Below are 24,901 nucleotides of genomic sequence, written 5' to 3' on the forward strand. Positions count from 1 at the left end.
TGGTGCCTCTGGCTGAGGTTACATCTCCCACCAACCCATTTGTGTATCCAGAAAATTCCACCTTCCACTGAGTTTCCGCAACTCACTCTTTCTCCAGCCTAGGTTTAGTCATGACTCCATTCTGCTGTTCATCTGTTGGCTGTCTCAGTGTCCCCAAATTGGCTTCTCAGTTTTTCAGCTCTGTTGAAATTATTTCCCTATTTTAAATGCCCTCTCTTTTAAATATTCAGAGAGATTTCTGCTGTGGTTGGATCCTAATTGATACAATCACTGATTATAAGACAATGTTGTATCTTTCACTCAATTCACTATAAATAATTGACATTGAGAAATACCATCAAAATTGTTAGTTTCTTCATTTGACAGAGACATAGAAGGACATAGCAAACAAATGACCATGAATCGTGTGATGTTCAGACAGAATTATATTTCACCAACATCAGTGTGATATGTCCATACATAGATTAAATGATGCATCTGCAGTGGGCATGCTCCCTAGAAGATCCCTAGAAATGCATGTGTGCTAACATATTGTTGGTAATAAGTTGGTGTAACCCAAAAGGAATATCCTTATGACCTAATATACCTTTCTCTCAACTACCTACACACAACAAATATGTTTCACTTAGGATTAGTCTTTATTATCAAGTATGGAAGACCCAAGTGAATCCTAATAATTAATCTTCCCTTCCAGTTCCTCACCTCTCTAAATGTATCAACTAGGAAACCCTTTACAATTCAATATATATGTTAACAATAGGATAAGCAATAAAATTTAACTTACCCATTTGTCATATGATTTGAGTGGAGCTTTTCCCAAGAACTCAGAATTAAAGCCTGATAAAAATATTTTATCATTTAACTTATAATAACACATTCTGGCTAAAGAGGTCATAGGCAGACTTACCTTAAAAGAGAGATGACCTTTTACAACTGCCTGATACGTGGAACCCAAAGTGTTTCAATATAAGCACTCATTGGGAAGCTCAGTGATGCAGGGAACCAAATACTACCAGTGCTTGCCTTTGCTCTTGACAGTTATTTAAGTCCATAAAGCACATTTATTTTACTCTGATGTCATTAAAAATTTCAATCATACGTCTAATGCACTAGTTTTTATTACATGTACATCCAGCAATCTTTGCATACCAATTTGCCCTACCTGGAATTTCCCAAGAGGGAGAAAATATAGTGGTTCAAGTCTTTTAGTATCTACAGGGGTTATGGTTCTTATTATTGATTATCAAAGCATCATCATAAATTTGTATTATAGTATCATAAATCTGAAACCATGCATCCCCCTCCATGAAGGGGTTGCTGGTAAGTTATAATTTTGCAATAATCACATTCTTCTTTTTTTTTAATGGGGTGGTCGGTATGTTTTGTATTTTATACATTAGGTTTGATCATAAGGATTATTTTCTCACATATTCCAGAGTGTCTGCATTTCAGGGGAGGGCGGACTAACTTTAAACCATGGAAACATCACCAGTAGGATATTCCCTGTAAGACATCTTTCCCAGGAGATGCATCCCACCAACATCCATTGTTTGCACACCTACCTGAAAGACTTCTTAATATCTTCTGCTTGGATTGTCTTGAGAATCTCCTGGTATAACTGAAGATCAAGGGTTCCTGAAGATGTAGCATTTGAAGGGCAATTTTTATGTGAGTAATAGCCTATCAAGATTCCAGAAATAAATAAAATGATTGCCATGCAAAATATTTTTAAAAGGCGGCAAAAGTTGCAGGGGTTGCTCTTTGGTGCAGATCTTGTATAATGGGTCACATAGTCAGATTCTTCTTGAAGTCTCTGAAACCTTCCTTTGGGTGAAGTTGCTGGTTGGATGGGATCAAGATTGAGGTCTGCAGTCTCTGAATTTTCCAGGTTCTGATTCTCAGCACTGTTTAGCTGGAACTGGTCAAAACCAGGCTCCTCCAGTTCCTTTTCCATGTCCCACTCTAAGTCAAGTGCAGTGGCTTGGAGGTCATCATTGTCTAAGTACTGTGAATGTCCTGGAGCTCTTTGATCTGCACTGACCTTCTGATAGGCCATCTTTTTACCTGTGAAAATAAGAAAAGTATATTTTATGAAAATAAACCAACAAAGACAACTTCCAAGGTGAAAACAAATAATCTATATCACGTTCTAAGTCACTTCAGTCATGTCTGACTCTTTGAGATCCTTATGGACCACAGCTTGCCAGTCTCCTCTGTCCATGGGATTCTCCAGGCAAGAATACTGGATTTAGTTGTCATGCCTTCCTCTGGGGAATCTTCCCAATCCAAATTAGCTGTGTAGAAAATTGTAATGATTATGAGTAGGGGAAATACCTCATTCTTGTAGTATCCATAAGTGCATGCATGCATGCTCAGTCATGTTCAATTCTTTGGGACCCCATGGACTATAGCCCTGCAGGCTTCTCTGTCCACGGGATTTTCCAGGCAAAAATATTGGAGTGGGTTGTCATTTCCTCTTTCAGGGGATCTTCCCAACCCAGGAATCAAACCCGCATCTCATCTCTTGTATCTCCTGAACTGGCAGTCAGATTCTTTCCTGCTGAGCCACTGAGGAAGCCTCCCTAAAGAAAATCATTCAGAAATAATCTTATACTGTGCTGTTGATGTTTGCTATAGGAGAAAAGACAATAAATAAAAATAGAAGGCACTTGATACAAAACTGTGAGAAAACATAACACACACACACACACACACACACAATTCCTCTGAGGCTCAGGAGAATAAAACTCAAATGCACAACTGCATTAAAGATAATATATGTAACGAAAAAGTTTAAACTTTTTTTTCAAGGTCACTTTTAAGAAAAACTGAGAACAGAAGCAATAATGTTGTGACTTTTTAAGTTAAGATGAGGTGGGAGTTGGGTGGGGGGGAGACCCTGGGATCAGTTACATTACCAGAGCTCATTTTAAAAATGTTAATTCAGGTTAAGAATGAAAACAGTAAAATGAAGTAGCACCTCTATAGACATTCAAGAAGCAAAATATGGTGTTTTGCCTACTCATGAGTTATCAAAATGATTGGAAAACCTTGACACTACCATAGAAAGCTCACATGTTCCCTGGGATTAGTGACATGAATTGGCCTGGCTCGCTGAACTTTAAATAAAGTCTGGGATGGCATCTATCCAAACAAGGAAGCCTTTTGCCAGGATAGGAGGGTTTAGTTTCATAACCTTGCTACAGAGTGGCAGATGGAAGCTTTTCTCCCCTACACCGTTCTGGATGACAGTTTGCTGTATCCTGCAGAGTGGTATTAGGATAACTGGGCTAATTAACTACAAGTGGTCTTCAGTCTGTATTCAGTAACACACTGGTGTATAGTGGTTGCAGATTAAGAGTATTTATACTTAAATTTTCTGTGTATTAGATTTGTCATCCCAGCTGGATTCTAAGGTCTCCCACTATGTTTTATGATTTTTTCTACGTGCACCACTGTGGTGGGTGAAAAACAGAGCACAGCCGACAACTGACTTCCTAAATGCCTTAGGGCCAATTGTGAACAAGTGAACTCTAATGAAAAAGGTACAAAGACCTCATGAAAGAGTGGCATTATGTACAGAATTATGGGTATATACAATTTCAATCCTGGCTGGCAGATGTCCATATACATCAAAACGTCCTGAATGTTTAAGATAGTTCAAGTACCATTAAATATTAATTTTACAATATAAAAATTTGAACTCCAATTAGATTTCTCATCTGCTACCATATCATCTAGGATTTAGTCTTGTCCAGAGCTGACTCAATAAAGATGAGTATCTAATATATGTCAGGTACTGGGATGGGCAGTGAAAACAAAGATGAACAACAATGATTCCCTATTCCTCAAGTAGGGAATGATTCAAAAAGAACAACAGACATTTGAACAAACAAGTCAGTCACATAACAAATACAAAAATGCAAGGGAGACTCAGCGGTGATGGATTCTAGCAGGAAATGTGGGGAATGACTCTGTTCAAGTTATTTCTAACTGGAGAGAAGAGAGGAGTACTACTGGAGAGAAGGGAGAAGTTAAACTAGGGCAGACAAGGGGTGGGAGAGGAGAGCAGCTGGGCGGGGGTGAAATATATAAACACACAGATGAATACGAGTGCATGGTACATGGACCACTCACCTGATAAACCCAGACTGGTGTGCTATCACAGAGGATGGAGCACAGAGCCTGAGTTGGAGAAAAAGCTAAGAAAGGGTAATCGTGGGCAAAAGGCTTACCTTCTCTACAGCTCAGGGTCTTCATTTGTGAAACAGGCATGATGGTAACATAAACCTCATAGTACTCTCAATAGAATTAACTGAGGTAGTGAACCTAAAGCACCGGTTTCTGTCATATAGGCTGTATGCGTTTGAAGGGCCATTTCTTATATTAGAGGAGGGAGGAGAGTCAAGCATTGTTGAAAGAAATAAAATGAGTTAGATAATACAGAAGACAAGACATAATTCTTCACGATATTGTGGAAAAGGGAGGAGGTTGCATATTATGCTCATGCACGTACACTTGACACACAATATGATACTTGTTGTTTTACAGTTAGTCCCTAAGTAGACTAGGGTCTTTTTTCTAAAGTGCCACATGACATACTGTTACACAGGAGCTTAACTGATACTATGTATTAGAACAGCCTCAGGAGTGACTTTTTTTCCCTCCCTCTTCTGTTCTGCCTCCTTCCCTCTCTCCTTTTTCTGCTTCACCTGGTTTCCACAATGATTCAAAAAAAAATGCATTATTTGAATTCTTTGGTCACATCAAGACAGAGAAATGGAGTGATTATGGAGTTAGTGATAATTATTGACAGGTTAGGAGATGGTTATAGTTGATTTAAAAAAAAAAACAGCATGAGATATTACTAGAGAACAGGAAAAACCTGAAGGCAGTAGAAATAAAGTATTTTTAAAATCCATCAAAGAAATCAAAGAGGACACTAATAGATGGAGAAATATACCATGTTCATGGATTGGAAGAATCAATATAGTGAAAATGAGTATACTACCCAAAGCAATTTACAAATTCAATGCAATCCCTATCAAGCTACCAGCCACATTTTTCACAGAACTAGAACAAATAATTTCAAGCTTTGTATGGAAATACAAAAAACCTTGAATAGCCAAAGCAATCTTGAGAAAGAAGAATGGAACTGGAGGAATCAACTTGCCTGACTTCAGGCTCTACTACAAAGCCACAGTCATCAAGACAGTATGGTACTGGCACAAAGACAGACATATAGATCAATGGAACAAAATAGAAAGCCCAGAGATAAATCCACACACATATGGACACCTTATCTTTGACAAAGGAGGCAAGAATATACAATGGAGTAAAGACAATCTCTTTAACAAGTGGTGCTGGGAAAACTGGTCAACCACTTGTAAAAGAATGAAACTAGATCACTTTCTAACACCGCACACAAAAATAAACTCAAAATGGATTAAAGATCTAAATGTAAGATCAGAAACTATAAAACTCCTAGAGGAGAACATAGGCAAAACACTCTCAGACATAAATCACAGCAGGATCCTCTATGATCCACCTCCCAGAATGCTGGAAATAAAAGCAAAAATAAACAAATGGGATCTAATTAAAATTAAAAGCTTCTGCACAACAAAGGAAAATATAAGCAAGGTGAAAAGACAGCCATCTGAATGGGAGAAAATAATAGCAAATGAAGCAACTGACAAACAACTAATCTCAAAAATATACAAGCAACTTATGCAGCTCAACTCCAGAAAAATAAACGACCCAATCAAAAAATGGGCCAAAGAACTAAATAGACATTTCTCCAAAGAAGACATACGGATGGCTAACAAACACATGAAAAGATGCTCAACATCACTCATTATTAGAGAAATGCAAATCAAAACCACAATGAGGTACCACTTCACACCAGTCAGAATGGCTGCGATCCAAAAATCTGCAAGCAATAAATGCTGGAGAGGGTGTGGAGAAAAGGGAACCCTCCTACACTGTTGGTGGGAATGCAAACTAGTACAGCCACTATGGAGAACAGTGTGGAGATTCCTTAAAAAATTGCAAATAGAACTACCTTATGACCCAGCAATCCCACTTCTGGGCATACACACCGAGGAAACCAGAATTGAAAGAGACACATGTACCCCAATGTTCATTGCAGCACTGTTTATAATAGCCAGGACATGGAAACAACCTAGATGTCCATCAGCAGATGAATGGATAAGAAAGCTGTGGTACATATACACAATGGAGTATTACTCAGCCGTTAAAAAGAATTCATTTGAATCAGTTCTGATGAGATGGATGAAACTGGAGCCGATTATACAGAGTGAAGTAAGCCAGAAAGAAAAACACCAATACAGTATACTAACACATATATATGGAATTTAGGAAGATGGCAATGACGACCCTGTATGCAAGACAGGGAAAGAGACACAGATGTGTATAACGGACTTTTGGACTCAGAGGGAGAGGGAGAGGGTGGGATGATTTGGGAGAATGACATTCTAACATGTATACTATCATGTGAATTGAATCGCCAGTCTATGTCTGACGCAGGATGCAGCATGCTTGGGGCTGGTGCATGGGGATGACCCAGAAAGATGTTCTGGGGAGGGAGGTGGGAGGGGGGTTCATGTTTGGGAATGCTTGTAAGAATTAAAGATTTTAAAATTTAAAAAATAAAAAACTAAAAATTAAAAAAATAAATAAAAAAAAATAAAAACAAAAAAAGGAAAAAAAAAATAAAAATAAAATCCATGATTCTAACCTATTTTATATTACAGAAGAGGAAGCTGATGTCCAATGCTGAATCATTCTTTTGGCGGAGAAAAGTGGTATTTGGAGACACATTTCAGGTGATGGTTTTATAAAACTATGAGATTAATGTTAGTGATTAATAAACTGTGGTGTTAAAAACCCCACAATCCATTTTTTAGTAGTACACTGCAAAATACTACAAATTCTAGCAGTTATACATATTTTTTCTTATTTGACTTATCTTGACATATGATTATTTACTTCTTTAACAGTTCAGTTTATGCATTATTGATTTATTTAGACACTGTTTCAATATACTTTTCTAGATTTTTTTCCTCCCATTTTAATGAATCACAGTGTCTCTAATAGTTTTCTTTAAAAATACTGAATTGTAGAATGTGGTTTATGCTCAAGGAAGATTTTGGCACACAGAAGTTACCACAGAAATGTGAGATCTCTAATTCTGACCTCTAATACAAACATTCAAAGTCACTTCTCTACAAATCATTTACAAACCAACTGCAGTGATGAGGAAGAGTTTTCACTTCTACCCTGACAATAGGCATTCCATCACCTGTACATCAGCAATTTAACGCTTTTCAAACATCAGACAGAGCCATCAATTAGAATGCTATGCAGATACAGATATTAACTCCTCACCATGATGGATATCTCCCTGACATACTCAGTACCACTTCTGGACTCATTATACATTTATAAATTTACACCAAATTCTATCTTCCAGGAGAGCAGTATCTGCATGAATTGAGCCACTTAATCTAGCAAAACCCAAAATTTTAGAAAATTTTCAAAAAAATAAGTTTGTGATAACTTAAAATGGGCTTCCCTGGTCAACTGGTTGAGAATCTGCCTGCAATGCGGGAGGCCTGGGTTCTATCCCTGGGTTGGGAATATCCCCTGGAGATGAGAATGGCCACCTACTAACAGTATTCTGGCCTGGAGAATTCCATGGACTTATATAGCCCATGGGGTCTCAAAGAGTCAGACACAACTGAGTGACTTTCACTTTCAACACATATAATAAAGCATTCAATAAATTACTTGATAACTTTATATTATAGATTATTAGAAATTCATTTGTTTAAAATTATCTTAAGGAAAAAATGGGGCTTCCCTGGTGGCTCAGATGGTAAAGAGTCAGTCTGCCAAGCAGGAGACCCAGGTTTGATCCCTGGGTCAGTAAGATCCCCTGGAGAAGGACATAGCAAGCCACTCCAATATTCTTGCCTAGAGAATTTCATGGACAGAGGAGCCTGACAGGCTACAGTCCATGGCTTCACAAAGAGTCGGACACAGCTGAGTGACTAACACACACACACACAGGAAAATATTATACCTTTTTACAAAAATATAAATCTCAGCCCTGACAGTTTTGTTTCACTTACCCTATTTAAAATGAACTTCTCAAAAATTAAACTGAATGAAATTAATAATATATTCAGTTTTAAATAAGGATGAATTATTTCCTTTGTCCCACAAAAATAATGTAGCTTTCTTTAAAAACCTATCACCCATGAGATCAAGAAAAGGAAATATCACTTTTTTTTTTCACCAAAACTTTCAAATTCCCAAATACAATGAAAATTTTGTATTGTAAAAAGAAATCTCCAGCAAAATCAGTATATCTTAGGTATGACTGCATAATTAGGTCAAACTTCATACATTTTATACAACTGATGTACTTGATTCATTTTAACTTATACTGTCATATTAGTTTACAGCTACCATATAAGAGTAATTTAAAAAAAAATACATGGGGCAGATTTTAGAATCTACCACATGAATTTTTCCCTAAAAGAAATGTACCTAGTAGGTATACATCAAGTCATAGAAAGTTATTCCCTTCCGTTCCATTCCGTCGCTCAGTCGTGTCCGACTCTTTGCGACCCCATGAATCGCAGCACGCCAGGCCTCCCTGTCCATCACCAACTCCCGGAGTTCACTCAGACTCACATCCATCGAGTCAGTGATGCCATCCAGCCATCTCATCCTCCGTCATCCCCTTCTTCTCCTGCCCCCAATCCCTCCCAGCATCAGAGTCTTTTCCAATGAGTCAACTCTTCGCATGAGGTGGCCAAAGTACTGGAGCTTCAGCTTTAGCATCATTCCTTCCAAAGAAATCCCAGGGTTGATCTCCGTCAGAATGGACTAGTTGGATCTCCTTGCAGTCCAAGGGACTCTTAAGAGTCTTCTCCAACACCAGAGTTCAAAAGCATGAATTCTTCGGCGCTCAGCCTTCTTCACAGTCCAACTCTCACATCCATACATGACCACAGGAAAAACCATAGCCTTGACTAGATGGACCTTAGTCAGCAAAGTAATGTCTCTGCTTTTGAATATGCTATCTAGGTTGGTCGTAACTTTGAAATAGAAGTATTTGTCGCATCCTTACTTTTTTTTTATTATATTACTTCTTTTCATTTTGTTATAAAACTTAATTTTTATGAAAAGCACAATTTTCAAATACCTTATTTGTTTAGGTGAATCCCTTCCTACCCAGGCCCACAGCGCAGGCCAAATTGTTTTTAAAGTTCAATATACACAAACATTTATCTTTTATACACACACATTCTTTTGTAAGGGAAAGAAAACAAATATAAGATGAACTAAGAGATATTTTTCTACACTATGACAAGCTTAGATCAATAAAAATGAATTTGTATTCTTACTAAGCATATGAGTAGTATCAATTTAAAATAAATTGGTACTTCTGAATGCTATCTTTCACACATTTTTACTGGCTGAAACTAAGTAAATTATATAAGTGTAAAAAATGAATATAGAAATAGGCTAAAATTTCAATATATAAAATACAGTCTTTCAAATCTAATAGCACAACAGCTGGCAGATACTTTAGAAAATAAATACACACTAAATGCAAGTTTCATTTTAATAAGTTATATGTTACAGATGTCACTTAGAAATAAAATTATGGCTCTGTTACTTCCTTGCTCAGCATTCACAATGAGGGAATTTACTACATGAATGCTCTGACCTTATCAATCTCTAGATTAACACTATAATCAGACTACTTGGTTCAAATCCTAGCTCTGCTATGTAATTTAAACCAATCACTTAATTTCTTTACACTTAAACTCCATATTTGTAAAATGGATATATTAAGAGCATTGTATTTGCAGCATTACTACAAGTGATATAAATTATTAAAGGTGCTTAGAACAAGGTCTAACATGGTGTAAGTGATCCACTAACACAGCATCTCTCCACATCTATAGTGTTTAAGAAATTAAATATTTGGAGCATACAACTTTAAAATACAGACTTAATTAAATTATGACCAGAGGGGTTAAGTTTCAATCACAAGAACCTGGAGATAATGAGATGGAGCAGTACACTCAAGCACTTTTGAGAATGGGAACCATCTGTCAGTCATTAACTGTGCTTCCGATAGATATGAGAGAAGTGGGGCTAATATGCACACAAAAGTTATCATTACATTTGACCTGCAACTGCCAATTGTGCATCATGCTATTACAGAGTTGAGTTTCTTTACAGTAAATTTAAAAAAAAATAGCTTTTTCATAATGCTCGAGTTCAGTTTATCGATTTAAGGAATTCGTGATAATAAATCATTAACATGGGTGAGGCATTTTTTTTGTAGAAAACTATATTTGCTTAGATGGTTGACTTGATCCATTGACTATGATGATACTGATAGTATTTTAACTGTAACAGTATAAAAGACCACACAGATCTTATTAGAATTACGAACACATCTAAAGGCTTTTCTACTTGTAAAAGTTATTTTACAAGTAAGATAAATAAATGGGGCTGGCAGATTAATTTGAAAACATAAGGCAGAATCTCAATTTCCTATGACAGCTCTATGATTGAATCTTTATTGTACAATGGGGAAAAATATATTCATATAGTGTTTCCTGAAGCTTTGAATGTCAAATCATTTGCTGGTTGGAGTGGATTGATTTGAGGCAAAGGCATTTCTTAGAAATGTCAGTGCATCATCAAAAGACATTCATTAAGCACCTCGGTGCAGCATCACTTTAGATGCTGCACCAGTGAGCTAGGAGTGCCCAGAGGAATTTTTATATTTAAGTTAAGGATATTCCTTATAGGCTGAAAATATTTGACATAAATTTTTCAGTATGAACCTAGTTTGTACAAATAAAGCCTATATTTGTGAAATAAATTTTTGTTGTTGAAAGCTTTAATGGTCTCAACTTGAGAGCAGGGCCAAAGATAAAACTATAAAAAGAGTAATACAGAAGACTCTCTTCCCTGACTTAATTTTTTCAGTATAATGAGATTTTTTTTTTTTTCCAATCTGGTTTTGTGAAATGGAACCTGGCAATTGCCATAGTGTCTGGAAAGGCAGTAAGAATTCCTTATTTTTTGCAAGTTTGTATGATAACTGTATAAAATAAATGACAATAATTATTTGTTGTTCATGCCTCACTAATTTAAAGACTTTATAAAGTAAGAGGAAATTATTATCTGTGCTTTATTTTCAGGGGTTAAAAAATACAAATAGGCCAAACCTACTCTGAAACAGATAATTGTACACTGAATTTAGGGAAAGTAGATCATCAAGCTGAAGGTATATAACTAAAACCTTAACTCCGAGGCCTGAGTACTTTGATCTCTAAATGACATGTAAAAGGTACTTCTAGGATGCCAAATTTATGAGCTATAAATTGCCAAATGCAGTCAAAACCATTTGAGGGAAAATTATTTGATGAAATCCAGCAGGTTTGTGTAAGTGTACTTTATATCACTTGCATATGTATAACCACCTGGCAGTTCCCTGAGTGAGCTGGCCTTCCTTTGGGTACTTATGTGTAAAGCACACTAACTGAATAGTTTGTTGGGCCTACCCAAGTTCCTGCATTTAAAGTAAGGTTTCCCAATATCAGAATGATATAATTCAATACAAAACTTGGCAAAGAGAAGACAATTTAAATGAACTGAAATGATGAAGTATACTCTATGGCTCACTTGAACAGGTAAATACTCTAGATAGTACTGTGTGTTCAAATTACTGAGTTTCAATTTCCTCTAGCATCACAAAACTATTTTAGGGCTATGTAAATCATTCCTGTTTCTGCCATGACTCCTTTCCTCGTCATTTTTATGTTGATTCCTTCTAGATTCTACAGTGTCCTTTGTTTCCCCTTCCAAATCATCATTGCACTTATTCTAAAGTATTTATAAAGTATTCACTAACTTGCACAGAATTTACATCCTGTCCCTCTTCAGAGTAATGCACATGGCCTACACTAGAAATGCACATACAGGAGAGAAAGGACACCACAAACTATAAAATAAATGAGAGGATAAAAACTCTGATCATGTAAGGAAAGTCACTGAAATTCAGCGTTAATGTAGGTGTGAGCTTCACTGAAGTCAGGATGCAGAAGATTCTGTGGGGTTTTCTTAGGCTCAGACAGCCTTCCCCTAATCTCACTTGTTAATTATAAAACTCAGTTTTAGCTGAAGAGTTTACATTTATTTTTTCTGAGTTATCTCTCTTTGTAGTTGCCAATTTCCAATATGGTAAGCAACTTTCTCTATCTAGTCAGAGAAATCTATGAGTCTCTTTTTTTATCTTTAACTCTTAGATTTGAATATATAACACACCCATGTTATGGTATCCAAAACCATATCCTAATAGATGATTTATGGAGCCCTTAAAATAAGCAAGGATTCACTATAAGGTTAACACAATGTACATGATGTCATTTAATCAAACAATCCTATAAGTTAAGTACTATTACTATTCCCATTTTACAGATGATATATCCAGGTGATACTAGTGGTAAAGAACCTGTCTGCCAATTTAGGAGACATAAGATGTGGATTCAATCCCTGGGTCAGGAAGATTCCCTGGAGGAGGGCGTGGCAACCCACTCCAGTATTCTGGCCTGGAGAACTCCGTGGACAAAGGAGTCTGGTGGGCTACAGTCTATGGTGTTGCAGAGTCAGACATGACTGAAGCAACTTAGCAAGCATCTGTGACTCAGGGATTAAGTCATTTCCTCAAGTTCTCACAACTATTAAAGTGCAAGTAGCTGGAGCATCACAGCTGGCTTGTCAAATTCCAAAACCTACTCTTTTCAAACATTACAACATTCAGACTGAAAGTCCCCAAAAGCTGGTATGATGTTAGCAATTTCAGAGATCTGATGGATTTATTTATCCTTGTTTGGTCACCAATATGACTACAAGCACCAGATGTGCATTAAATTTGAATGATTCTGCCTGGATCCTTAGATTCCCCTGGAGGTTGCTCTGACTCCAGGACCTAAGAGAGCTCTGTGGCTTGCTCTCCACATTGCTGCTCACACTGATGTTTCTGGGCATTGTGGCTTTAAATTAGGGAGCATTGCTTCCATGTCCATTGCTCTGAGGAAAAAAAAAACACAATCTCCACTTTATGGTCTCTTCTAAGCAATACTTTCAAAATTTCTTTTCTCTTTCTACTGGGGGACAAAGAGCAGAACAACTGTGCTCAAAACTTGGAAACTACAGTTCATATTCAACATGCTGCTGTCCTGTTTTCAGGCAGTCGAACCCTTTGATTCAAGCCCTACTATGTGTGGTTTGCATGAGTCTAAGAGGGCTTGAGAATGTCAAGAGTTAATGTGTCAATACACAGTTGCTGCTCTGCTCTGAGACCTGCCTGCCAGGAGGAGCTCTTTAGCTTGATAGATACACTGCAATTTTTTATCCTTTCAGCCAATGTGAATGATCTTAAATTGCTGCTTTTTACTACAGCTCTTGGATTTCTGGGAACAGACGGAAGGCGCTTTTATCTACATGAGGCCACTAAGCACTCTATTTTTCACTTTTTTCAAAGGCACTTATTGGCTTACTTTTTAAATAGCTTTACTCTTCAAAAAGTATCAACAGGTTTCTACCAACTGGAAGTGCTTTATTTTAAAATTTGTATCCCTGTTTCCTAAAATCATAACACAGAAATACTATTCAAGGTCTAGGTTGGTAATTCAAGGCACCCAGAAACTGTGCTTTTTGTTTTTGAAATGATTCTTCTCATACTTGGTCCTTAAGGGTGTTATTAGGGAAAAAAAAAAAAAAGTTAATAGATGGTGGGAAATGAAGCAGCCCAGAAAAAAACATGGGTAGAGAATGTTTACGTTCACTTAAAATTCAGTTAGAAAATATGTATCATATTTAGTTCAGTTCAGTTGCTCAGTCATCTCTAACTCTTTGTGATCCCATGGACTGCAGCACAACAGGGCTCCATGTCCATTACTAACTCCCGGAGTTTACTCAAACTCATGTCCATCAAGTCAGTGATGCCATCCAACCATCTCATCTTCTGTCATCCCCTTCTCCTCCCACCTTCAATCTTTCCTAGCATCAGGGTCTTTTCAAATAAGTCAGTTCTTCACATCAGGTGTCCAAAGTATTGGAGTTTCAGCTTCAGCATCAATCCTTCCAATGAATATTCAGGACTGATTTCCTTTAGGATGGACTGGTTATATCTCCTTGCAGTAAAAGGGAGTCTCAAGAGTCTTCTCCAACACCACAGTTCAAAAGCATCAGTTCTTCGATGCTCAGCTTTCTTTACAGCCCAACTCTCACATCTATACATGACCACTGGAAAGACCATAGCTTTGACTAGATGGACATTTGTTGGCAAAGTCAAGTATCTGCTTTTTAATATGCTATCTAGGTTGGTCATAACTTTTCTTGCAAGGAACAAGTGTATTTTCATATCATGGCTGTATTCACCATCTGCAGTGATTTTGGAGCCCAAAAAAGTAAAGTCTCTCACTGTTTCCATTGTTTCCCCATCTATTTGTCATTAAGTGATGGGATCAAAAGCCATGGTCTTAGTTTTCTGAATGTTGAGTTTTAAGCCAACTTCTTCAGTCTCCTCTTTCCTTTTATCAAGAGGCTCTTTAGTTGTTCTTCATTTTATGCTGTAAGGGTGGTGTCATCTGCATATCTGAGGTTATTGATATTTCTCTCTTGATTCCAGCTTGTTGCTTCAACCAGCCCAGCATTTCTCATGATGTACTCTGCACATAAGTTATATGACCATATAGAGCCTTGATGTACTACTTTACCAATTTGGAACCAGTCTGTTGTTCCATGTCCAGTCCTAACTGTTGCTTCCTGACCTGCATACAGATCTCTCATATGAACCATCCCAAATCTATACTGGGTAAATTCTGAAAGACTATCCTTCAGCCAAACATCCAAGAGTAAAATACTGATACAAAAATTTTAATATTAAGTTCATAAGCTGTTATACCATGGAGTTAAGGAAATTAAAATTGGAAATTTAACCAAAAATACAATGACAGGAATTCACTGTAGTTAACAGCATGGTATGCTCCTTCCTTATAAGACAAAGAGCTTATATATTAATTCACCTAATCTTAGAGCTAAAAATGAAATTAAGTGAATTATTGTTTGAAAAAGTAGTAGAAATACATTAACTGTAAGAAAATAAATATTTGTGAAGCTTTCAATTGACAACTGATGGCAGAATCACAATTGAAATGTTTTTAACATAATCTCAAGCAGAACAGTAGAGCAACAATTTGCCCAAGATTTTGCTATTCTTTCTTACTTCTAAAATGCCATATCCATAATTATATATATACATATATATCTGAAGCTAAATAAGAATATATTTTTGCAGTGTTTTCTTCTAGACCTCCCACTTATACAAAAAAATATAATATTATCTAGAGAAAAGATGACAAAATTATTTTAACACACAAAGTCCAAATTCTTTCTATAAGTGACCTTTCCTTTAAGTATGATAATACTAGTACTTATTAACCTTTTCAATAAAGAAAAGATTTATTGAAGATGAAACAGGATGAGAAATACAATAGCAATATATTACATCTGTATAACAGTTTGGCATTGAGAAGATAATTTTTTATTACTAATTTACATACATGCATACTAATAGTTTTGAGTAAATTAAAGCAACTAAACAATTTACCAAAAACTATATTAGGCACTGCTTATGTCATTTATATTTTATTTATGAACAGGAATATTATAAAAAATGGAAGACCTCCAATGGCACATAAAAGTAATGCTGATATGAAATTAAATGTCAGGCAAAAGTCATGAAAATGCAATATTCACAAAGGCATTAAATGTAAAATGTTTAGCAGAACTTTTATATAATTGACACTATTGAAAGGTAGTTTATTATAATACATGCAAACTTTTCAAACTCACCTAGCACTTCAATTTTAAAATGTCAAATGTTACTTTACCAACATGAATTTTAGCTTCTTTTCTTATTTTCTTTCTTCCTATGATACATCCTGTATCTTTTTTGTTTGTATTTTTGCCTCCCTTCAGCCATTCCTATTATTTTGTTTTCACTTTCTCATTTTCACTGTTGATGTTTCAGGAAATCATTGAAGATAAAATAACTGAATTTAAGGAGTTCATTTAATTATTTTCTATATATTAGGAATGATGTATCTTGAATAATCAGTGGATTTATTTGAAATGAGGACCTGATGGTGAAATCAAAGATTACGTTTGGCCCTACCATTCCAATCACACCAAATCTTGAATCTCCCAAATAACAGTAAAACTCAACATACCCTTAACCTACTGCTTGGGAGTTCTGTTCTCTGACATTCTGTAGGAAAAATGAAAGGCCTTCTCTCTAATACTCTATAGAGATTTCCTTCAGCTCTTGGGACTGGTGGGTTTTCTCAATGCATTCATCCTCTATAACTATAACCCTTAAAAAGAACTCCTTCTCAGTAACAGATTTTAGAAACCAAAACATTCTTTTTCTTTTCTTTTTTTCAATCTTATAGAAGATTGAGGTATTTAATAATTGCTGAGTAGTTTTAAAATATGTCAGAGACTGAAATAATGGAAATATTATAGTTTCTGCCTAAAAAGGAACAGAATCTTTAAAGATGTGGAAAATAAAAATTAAATTCAAAATTAAAACAGAGACAAGAATTCCAACACAAGTTGTAAGTAGATGGTCTTGATTAGTTTAAATGTGTTAAAGACTATAGTATTAGGGGAAAAAAGCACACATGTACTACTGTATACCCTTTACTTATACTAATTCATTTAACCATCAAACCATATCATGAAGTTACCATTGTTATCATCTCCACTTTACAAGTCAGAATACTACAGAGAGAGAGAGAGAGCTGAAGTCACTTGCTCTAGATAGCACAGGGCTTGAACTCAGGCACTATGGTTCCAGTGCCTGTGTCCTTAACCACTCTACAATCATGACTTCAATCACATAGAGCATAGTTTTAGTTCCTCCAAAAATTAAGAAAAAGAAAACAGATCATCACTCAATTTCCTCACACTCAAACCCTAACAACATTTTGTAATATGACCTTTTCATAGAATTTCCATCCCTAAGTAGCTATCTTAGTGTCTTTCAGGAAAAGAGTGAAGATAGGAAATGAACAAACTCACCTATTCACATATAGATGTAAGCCTCTACTCTCTGGCTCACTAAATCAGCATGTGGCTTTCCCAAATAAATTTCAAAATCATCCACGTGGCTACTGATGTCAAATTCATGATATTTATAATTAATTTTTTATTGAAGGATAACTGCTTTACAGAATTTTCCTGTTTTCTGTCAAACCTCAACATGAATCAACCAACAGTTCAGTTAGTTCAGTCGCTCAGTCGTGTCCAACTCTTTGCAACCCCATGAATTGCGGCACACCAGGCCTCCCTGTCCATCACCAACTCCCGGAGTTTACCCAAACTCATGTCCATCAAGTTGGTGATGCCAGCCAGCCATTTCATCCTACAGGTCCCCTTCTCCTCCTGCCCCCAATCCCTCCCAGCATCAGAGTCTTTTCCAATGAGTCAACTCTTCACTTGAGGTGGCCAAAGAATTGGAATTTTGGCTTTAGCATCATTCCTTCCAATGAACACCCAGGACTGATCTCCTTTAGGATGGACTGATTGGATCTCCTTGCAGTCCAAGGGACTCTCAAGAGTCTTCTCCAACACCACAGTTCAAAAGCATCAATTCTTCAGTGCTCAGCTTTCTTCACAGTCCAACTCTCACATCCATCCATACATGACCACTGGAAAAAATATAGCCTTGACTAGACTGACTTCTGTTGACAAAGTCAAGTCTCTGCTTTTTAATATGCTATCTAGGTTGGTTATAACTTTCCTTCCAAGGAGTAAGCGTCTTTTAAATTCATGGCTGCAATCACTATCTGCAGTGATTTTGGAGCCCCCAAAATAAAGTCAGACACTGTTTCCACTGTTTCCCCATCTATTTCCCATGAAGAGATGGGACCAGATGCCATGATCTTCGTTTCCTGAATGTTGAGCTTTAAGCCAACTTTTTCACTCTCCTCTTTCACTTTCATCAAGAGGCTTTTTAGTTCCTCTTCAATTTCTGCCATAATGGTGGTATTATCTGCATATCTGAGGTTACTGATATTTCTCCCGGCAAACTTGATTCCAGCTTGTGCTTCTTCCAGCCTGGCATTTCTCATGATATACAGAGTATAAGTTAAGAGAGATGTTATAGGGAGGGAGGTGGGAGGGGGGTTCATGTTTGGGAACGCATGTAAGAATTAAAGATTTTAAAATTAAAAATAAATAAATAAATAAATAAGCAGGGTGACAATATACAGCCTTGACATACTCCTTTTCCTATTTGGAACCAATCTGTTGTTCCATGTCCAGTTCTGTTGCTTCCTAACTTGCATATAGGTTTCTCAAGAGGCAGATCAGGTGGTATGATTTTCCCATCTCTTTCAGAATTTTCCAGTTTATAGTTATCCACACAGTCAAAGGCTTTGGCATAGTCAATAAAGCAGAAATAGATGTTTTTCTGGAACTCTCTTGCTTTTTCCATGATCCAGCAGATGTTGGCAATTTGATCTCTGCTTCCTCTGCCTTTTGAAAACCAGTTTGAATCTCTGCAAGTTCATGGTTCATGTACTGCTGAAGCCTGGCTTTGAAAATTTTAAGTATTACTTTACTAGCGTGTGAGATGAGTGCAAATGTGCAGTATTTTGAGCATTCTTTAGCATTGCTTTTCTTTGTGATTGGAATGAAAATTGACCTTTTCCAGTCTTGTGGCCACTGCTGAATTTTCCAAATTTGCTGGCATATTGAGTACACCACTTTCAAAGTATCATCTTTCAGGATTTGAAATAGCTCAACTGGAATTCCATCATCTCCACTAGCTTTACTCACAGTGATTCTTTCAAAGGCCCATTTGACTTCACATTCCAAGATGTCTGGCTATAGCTGAGTGATTACACCATCGTGATTATCTGGGTCATGAAGATCTTTTTTGTACAGTTCCTCTGTGTATTCTTGCCACATCTTCTTAATATCTTCTGCTTCTGTTAGGTCCAGACCATTTCTGTCCTTTATTGAGCCCATCTTTGCATGAAATGTTCCCTTGGTATCTCTAATTTTCTTGAAGAGATCTCTGGTCTGTCCCATTCCATTGTTTTCCTCTATTTCTTTGCATTCATCACTGAGGAAATCTTTCTTATCTCTCCTTGCTCTTTTTTGGAACTCTGCATTCAAATGGGAATATCTTTCCTTTTCTCCTTTGCTTTTTGCTTCTCTTCTTTTCACAGCCATTTGTAAGGCCTCTTCAGACAGCCATTTTGCCTTTTTGCATTTCTTTTCCGTGGGGATGGTCTTGATCCCTGTCTCCTGTACAATGTCACGAACCTCTGTCCATAGTTCATCAGGCACTCTGTCTATCAGATCTAGCCCCTTAAATCTATTTTCCACTTGCACTGTATAAAGGATTTGATTTAGGTCATACTGAATGGTCTAGTGGTTTTCCCTACTTTCTTTAATTTAAGTCTGAATTTGGCAATAAGGAGTTCATGATCCAAGCCACAGTCAGCTGCCAGTCTTGGTTTTTACTGACTGTATAATGCTTCTCCATCTTAGGATGCAAAGAGTATAATCAATCTGATTTCGGTATTGACCATTTGGTGATGTCCATGTGTAGAGTCTTCTCTTGTATTGTTGGAAGAGGGTGTTTGCTATGACCAGTGCATTCTCTAGGCAAAACTTATTAGCCTTTTCCCTGCTTCATTCTGTATGCCAAGGCCAAATTTGCCTGTTACTCCAGGTGTTTCTTGACTTTCTACTTTTGCATTCCAGTTCCCTATAGTGAAAAGGACATCTTTTGGGGGTGTTAGTCCTAAAAGGTCTTGTAGGTCTTCATGGAACCATTCAACTTCAGCTTCTTCAGCGTTCCTGGTTGGGGCATAGACCTGGATTACTGTGATATTGAATGGTTCGCCTTGGAAATGAACAGAGATCATTCTGTCGTTTTTGAGATTTCATCCAAATACTGCATTTCGGACTCTTTTGTTGACCATGATGGTTACTCCATTTCTTCTAAAGGATTCCTGCCCATAATAGTGGATAAAATGCTCATCTGAGTTAAACTCACCCTTTCCAGTCCATTTTAGTTTGCTGATTCCTAGAATGTTGATGTTCACTCTTGCCATCTCCTGTTTGACCACTTCCAATTTCCCTTGATTCACCTCCAAGTTCAGGAGGGGTGGTGGTGAGGAGATACTCCTCATCCAAGGTAAGGAGCAGCAGCTGCGTTTTGCTGGAGCAGCCATGAAGAGATACCCCACGTCCAAGGTAAGAGAAACCCAAGTAAGATGGTAGGTATTGTGAGAGGGCATCAGAGGGCAGACACACTGAAACCATACTCACAGAAAACTAACCAATCTGAGCACATGGACCACAGCCTTGTCTAACTCAATGAAACTAAGCCATGCCGTGGGGGGCCACCCAAGATGGGAGGGTCATGGAGGAGAGGTCTGACAGAATGTGGTTCACTGGAGAAGGGAATGGCTAACCATTTCAGTATTCTTGCCTTGAGAACCCCATGAACAGTATGAAAAGGCAAAAAGATAGGACACTGAAAGGGGAACTCCCTGGGTCAGTAGGTGCCCAATATGCTACTGGAGATCAGCAGAGAAATAACTCTAGAAAGAATGAAGGGATGGAGCTAAAGCAAAAACAACACCCAGTTGTGGATGTGACTGGTAATAGAAGCAAGGTCTGAAGCTGTAAAGAGCAATATTGCATAGAAACCTGGAATATTAAGTCCATGAATCAAGGAATCAGCCATAGGCATACATATATCCCCTCCCTTTTGAAGCTCCCTCCCATCTCCCTCCCCATCCCATCCCTCTAGGTTGATACAGAGCCCCTGTTTGAGTTTCCTGAGCCATACAGCAAACTCCCATTGGCTATCTATTTTACATATGGTAATGTAAGTTTCCATGTTAATCTTTCCATACAGCTCACCCTCTCCTCCCCTCTCCCATGTCCATAAGTCTATTCTCAACAATAGACTTTTCTTCTCCAGTTCTACCCACAATAATTACATCTTATTATTATTTTTACTGACCATAGCTTTTATAATAATTCCTTTACTATGTAAATGTTTGTTGGATTAAACCCCTGAATAATTGACAATCACCTCACATTTAAATGTATGCTCTTTCAGGAATATATATCTTCAGGGCAATCATTTAACTTAAATATGATGATTATTAACAAAACAGATTAACTGATAGTGCAGTATTTATTTGCAAGAGTGTCTTATGAGAACTGTAATTAAGGCACAAGTAACTTTTAGCTACAAGGACTGTTGAGGCCCTGAGAACTAGAAGTCCAACTACTCTGTTGAAACAAACATGTGGAGAGGCTCTGACCATATGGAAAAGCTGCTGAGCCCAGGCATTCAAACCAATGTGCCACACATGTGAGAACAGATCAGCCACCAGCTGATTTCCAAGCAACAAGCATGTGGAATCAAAGAATTGGCCAGAAGAGACCTGATGAAGTAAGAAGACATAATAAAACAGTGGTTGTTTAAAGCTGGACAATATGGGGATGATTTGAAGCTCAGCAGTAAACAACCGGGCATAATGCTCAGTCACTTCAGTCCTGTCCAACTCTTTGCTACCCTGTGGACTGTACCTCACCAGGCTCCTCTGTCCATGGGATCCTCCCGGCAAAAATACTGGAGTGGGTTGCTGTGTCCTCTGCCAGGGGATCTTCCCCACCTAGGGATCAAACCCCTGTCTCTTGTGTCTCCTGTATTACTGGCAGATTCTTTACCACTGAATCACTGCAGAACACTAAAGCTATTTTTCCAAAACAGAAATCTGACCACATCACTTAGCCACTTAAAATTCAATGAGGGGTTTTATTCTACACTAACAAGACATTTCACAGACTCCTTTTCAAGGCACAGAATATTTCTGTGCCTTGGCCTCAACTTCTCCTTCATCTTTTCTCCTACTTCCAGCTTTAAAGAACACATCAGGCACTTTGCCTGTGGTGTTCTTCTGCCTGATTTGCCTTTAGGTTCAAATTTTTGAAGGTAATTTGTCTACTTAGCTTTAATCTTTACAGCCTAGCACACTATAAGAAACCTTATAGCTTCTCAATAAGTGATAGGCCCTAAACAGCCATGGATTCTTGAAGAGTATAGAAGTTAGGGCAAGTAATTGCCATTTTACCAGCATTGTGTCTTATAGTAAATGCTTCAGTTCATTTAGCTTTTAAAACAAGACATAATATCTATTCTATGTATTTCTAAGTGTTAACTGAAGAATAAAATTAAATATTTAACTAAAGGCAGTTGATAAACTTGGAGAAGGAAATGGCAACCCACTCCAGTACTCTTGCCTGGAAAACCCCATGGGCAGAGGAGCCTGGTAGGCTTCAGTCCATGGGGTCGCTAAGAGTCGGACACGACTGAGCGACTTCACTTTCACTTTTCACTTTCCTGCATTAGAGAAGGAAACGGCAACCCACTCCAGTGTTCTTGCCTGGAGAATCCCAGGGACAGAGGAGCCTGGTGGGCTGCCGTCTATGGGGTCGCACAGAGTCGGACATGATTGAAGTGACTTAGCAGCAGCAGGAGCAGTTGATAAACTATAAAATCCAGTATAATTGCTATTGTTTTAAATTTATAAATGATTAGGAATCAAGGGAGCTTGGTTTGGATTTTGGATCCACAATTACTATCTATGAACACCAGGGCAGATCACTTTTCTTCAGAGGTAAATATAGATTTATGTGTGTGAAAAAACAAACGAGATCACTGAGAAAAATGTTTTAAGAACTATTTATCTTTATTATATAAAGATTGTCAATGATGAATAACTGATTAATGTTAATTAAGTTAATCATTCTCATTTCTGTATCACAGGCAGCTACCCCAATTCCTGAATATTGCTGAGAGGAAAACCACAAGTGAATTTGTACCACAAATGCTTGAGTTTTTCTTATTCCTGAACAGGACACAGAGCCTGGAATGAGAGAACACAACAGAGACTGGGGTACGTCAGATGTGAAGATTGTATCCAGGGGAGATGGACGGACACACAGTAGCAGGAGGAGGAAACAAGCAACTTCTGGAGAGAGGCCTTCTGCAAAATCCTGGGAGAATTTAACAGCTTTGAGTCCCTAAGATACATTATAAAATTACACCGTTCAGAACTGATGTCTGCAAAGAGGGGATGCCCAGAGTTAAAAACAAACTCAGTCCCTGTCTCTTGAGGGGGAAAATGTGAAGGGATCTATGGGAGAAGATAACTCCCTTCCTCCACATAATACATTTTGAAAGGAATCTATCCAGAAAAATCCATTTATCTATGCCCAGAACAATCAAGACTGACTGTGTAGAGATTGAAGTGCCTCAGTCCATCTGCTGATGATATTTATTGCTTTTTGGCACCTTCTACATATTTACCAAGCCTATGTAAAAGAAAGCCATGATTCTTATTTCTAGGACAAAAACAGATGGTGCTCCAGCAGGTAATAATTTAATTAAATGGCTTCTAAAGCATGAACACATTGTTCCAAAGGAAAGAAAATATTTTATTTATTCTTTAAAATAGGGAGGGGAAGAAAAAGCTAAATCAAATGTGACTCAATGCAACATTACTAGGGTTTAACTAAATCTCCTGCTCTTGAAAAACAAAGCGCCTTTCCCTCTTTTACTTCCTCCTAATATAGAATCAAATTGTCTCAAATGATATGGATCTTGTTCAACAGGTTTCATGTTTTTTATCTTTAAGAAATAAGTTCAAGCTAATATGAAATAGTTTTGATAAAGCTGAAATCAGATATTTTTGGTGTAGGACTAATTTTTATATTTCAATAAAGTTGTAGAATATATTTCATGGGCTCAACAGCATAGAAATAATAAGCTACCTATCTAAAATTCAATTTATTAACAAACAAAAAGAAAGTCTTTCATTCCAGTTAAAGGCAGGAGGCCCTTTTAAAACCCCTGTGATACATGGATTGAAATGTTCTTATAGTAGAAAATAATAACAATGTTGTAGCAAAGCATAGTAAAGATCATACACTTGGGTTTAAGAGAGAAATGGGAATGAATCCCAGCTCTGCCACTTGCCAACTGTGTAACTTTAGGACAAGAAATTAATTTTTCTAAAACTCTGCTTCCTAAATTGTATGTACGTACATGCGTACACACACACACATACAAAGAATGATTGTATTTACAGGGTCACTGTGAGAGTTTAATAGATGAGTTTCAAGCACTTAGAACATTCTTAAGTGTAAGCATTCTACAAATGGCTGCCAATCATCATTACCCTTAAAATTCATTAAGCAATAAGAATAGTGTACAGTACTGGAGCTATGAAAATAAGAGCACAAAAATAGAAAATGTTTCAAGTAAATTACAATCTAATCAGCAAAGATAAATATGTATACACACTTAAAGCATTATTAAGAAGCAATCTGAGAGGCCTAAAAGAAGAATTCAGGAATGATGAAATTAAGTTAAAGAGGCTTTCAATAGGAACTAAAGCTGTGCCTTGAAGAATGAATAGTGTTTAAGCATTAAGAAGTTCCTAAAGAAAGAAAGATGTGCTCCAGCAGGAGGTTTGGAATGAGTATCTACATATGACCATCAATGAAAGGCCTCTCTTAAAAGACAAAATCATAAATAACAGAGGCCAACAGAAAATAAGTTTAGGTGGATGGGACAGGAAATGCCTATCTATGTGAAAGGAGATCACTGCACCTTCTTCCAGGATAAAGATTCCCTGAGAATTGGGTTTGACAAAAATGGTGATATAGAATA

At 37.2% G+C, this 24,901-nt stretch overlaps 1 protein-coding gene across 4 annotated transcripts in view; it reads right to left on the reverse strand.

Annotated features, from left to right (window-relative positions):
* Positions 1-24,901, reverse strand: part of NAALADL2 (N-acetylated alpha-linked acidic dipeptidase like 2) — a 1,648,032-nt gene that overhangs the window by 899,260 nt on the left and 723,871 nt on the right. For all 4 annotated transcript variants that reach the window (XM_069559730.1, XM_069559739.1, XM_069559749.1 and 1 more), the window contains one exon: positions 1,563-2,064. In XM_069559730.1, coding sequence (XP_069415831.1) covers positions 1,563-2,056 — 494 coding nt within the window. In that variant the 5' untranslated portion in view covers positions 2,057-2,064. The remainder of the gene's footprint in view (positions 1-1,562; positions 2,065-24,901) is intronic.

Source organism: Ovis canadensis, chromosome 1 (genome assembly GCF_042477335.2).
Source record: "Ovis canadensis isolate MfBH-ARS-UI-01 breed Bighorn chromosome 1, ARS-UI_OviCan_v2, whole genome shotgun sequence".
In the NCBI taxonomy this organism is placed as follows: Eukaryota; Metazoa; Chordata; class Mammalia; order Artiodactyla; family Bovidae; genus Ovis; species Ovis canadensis.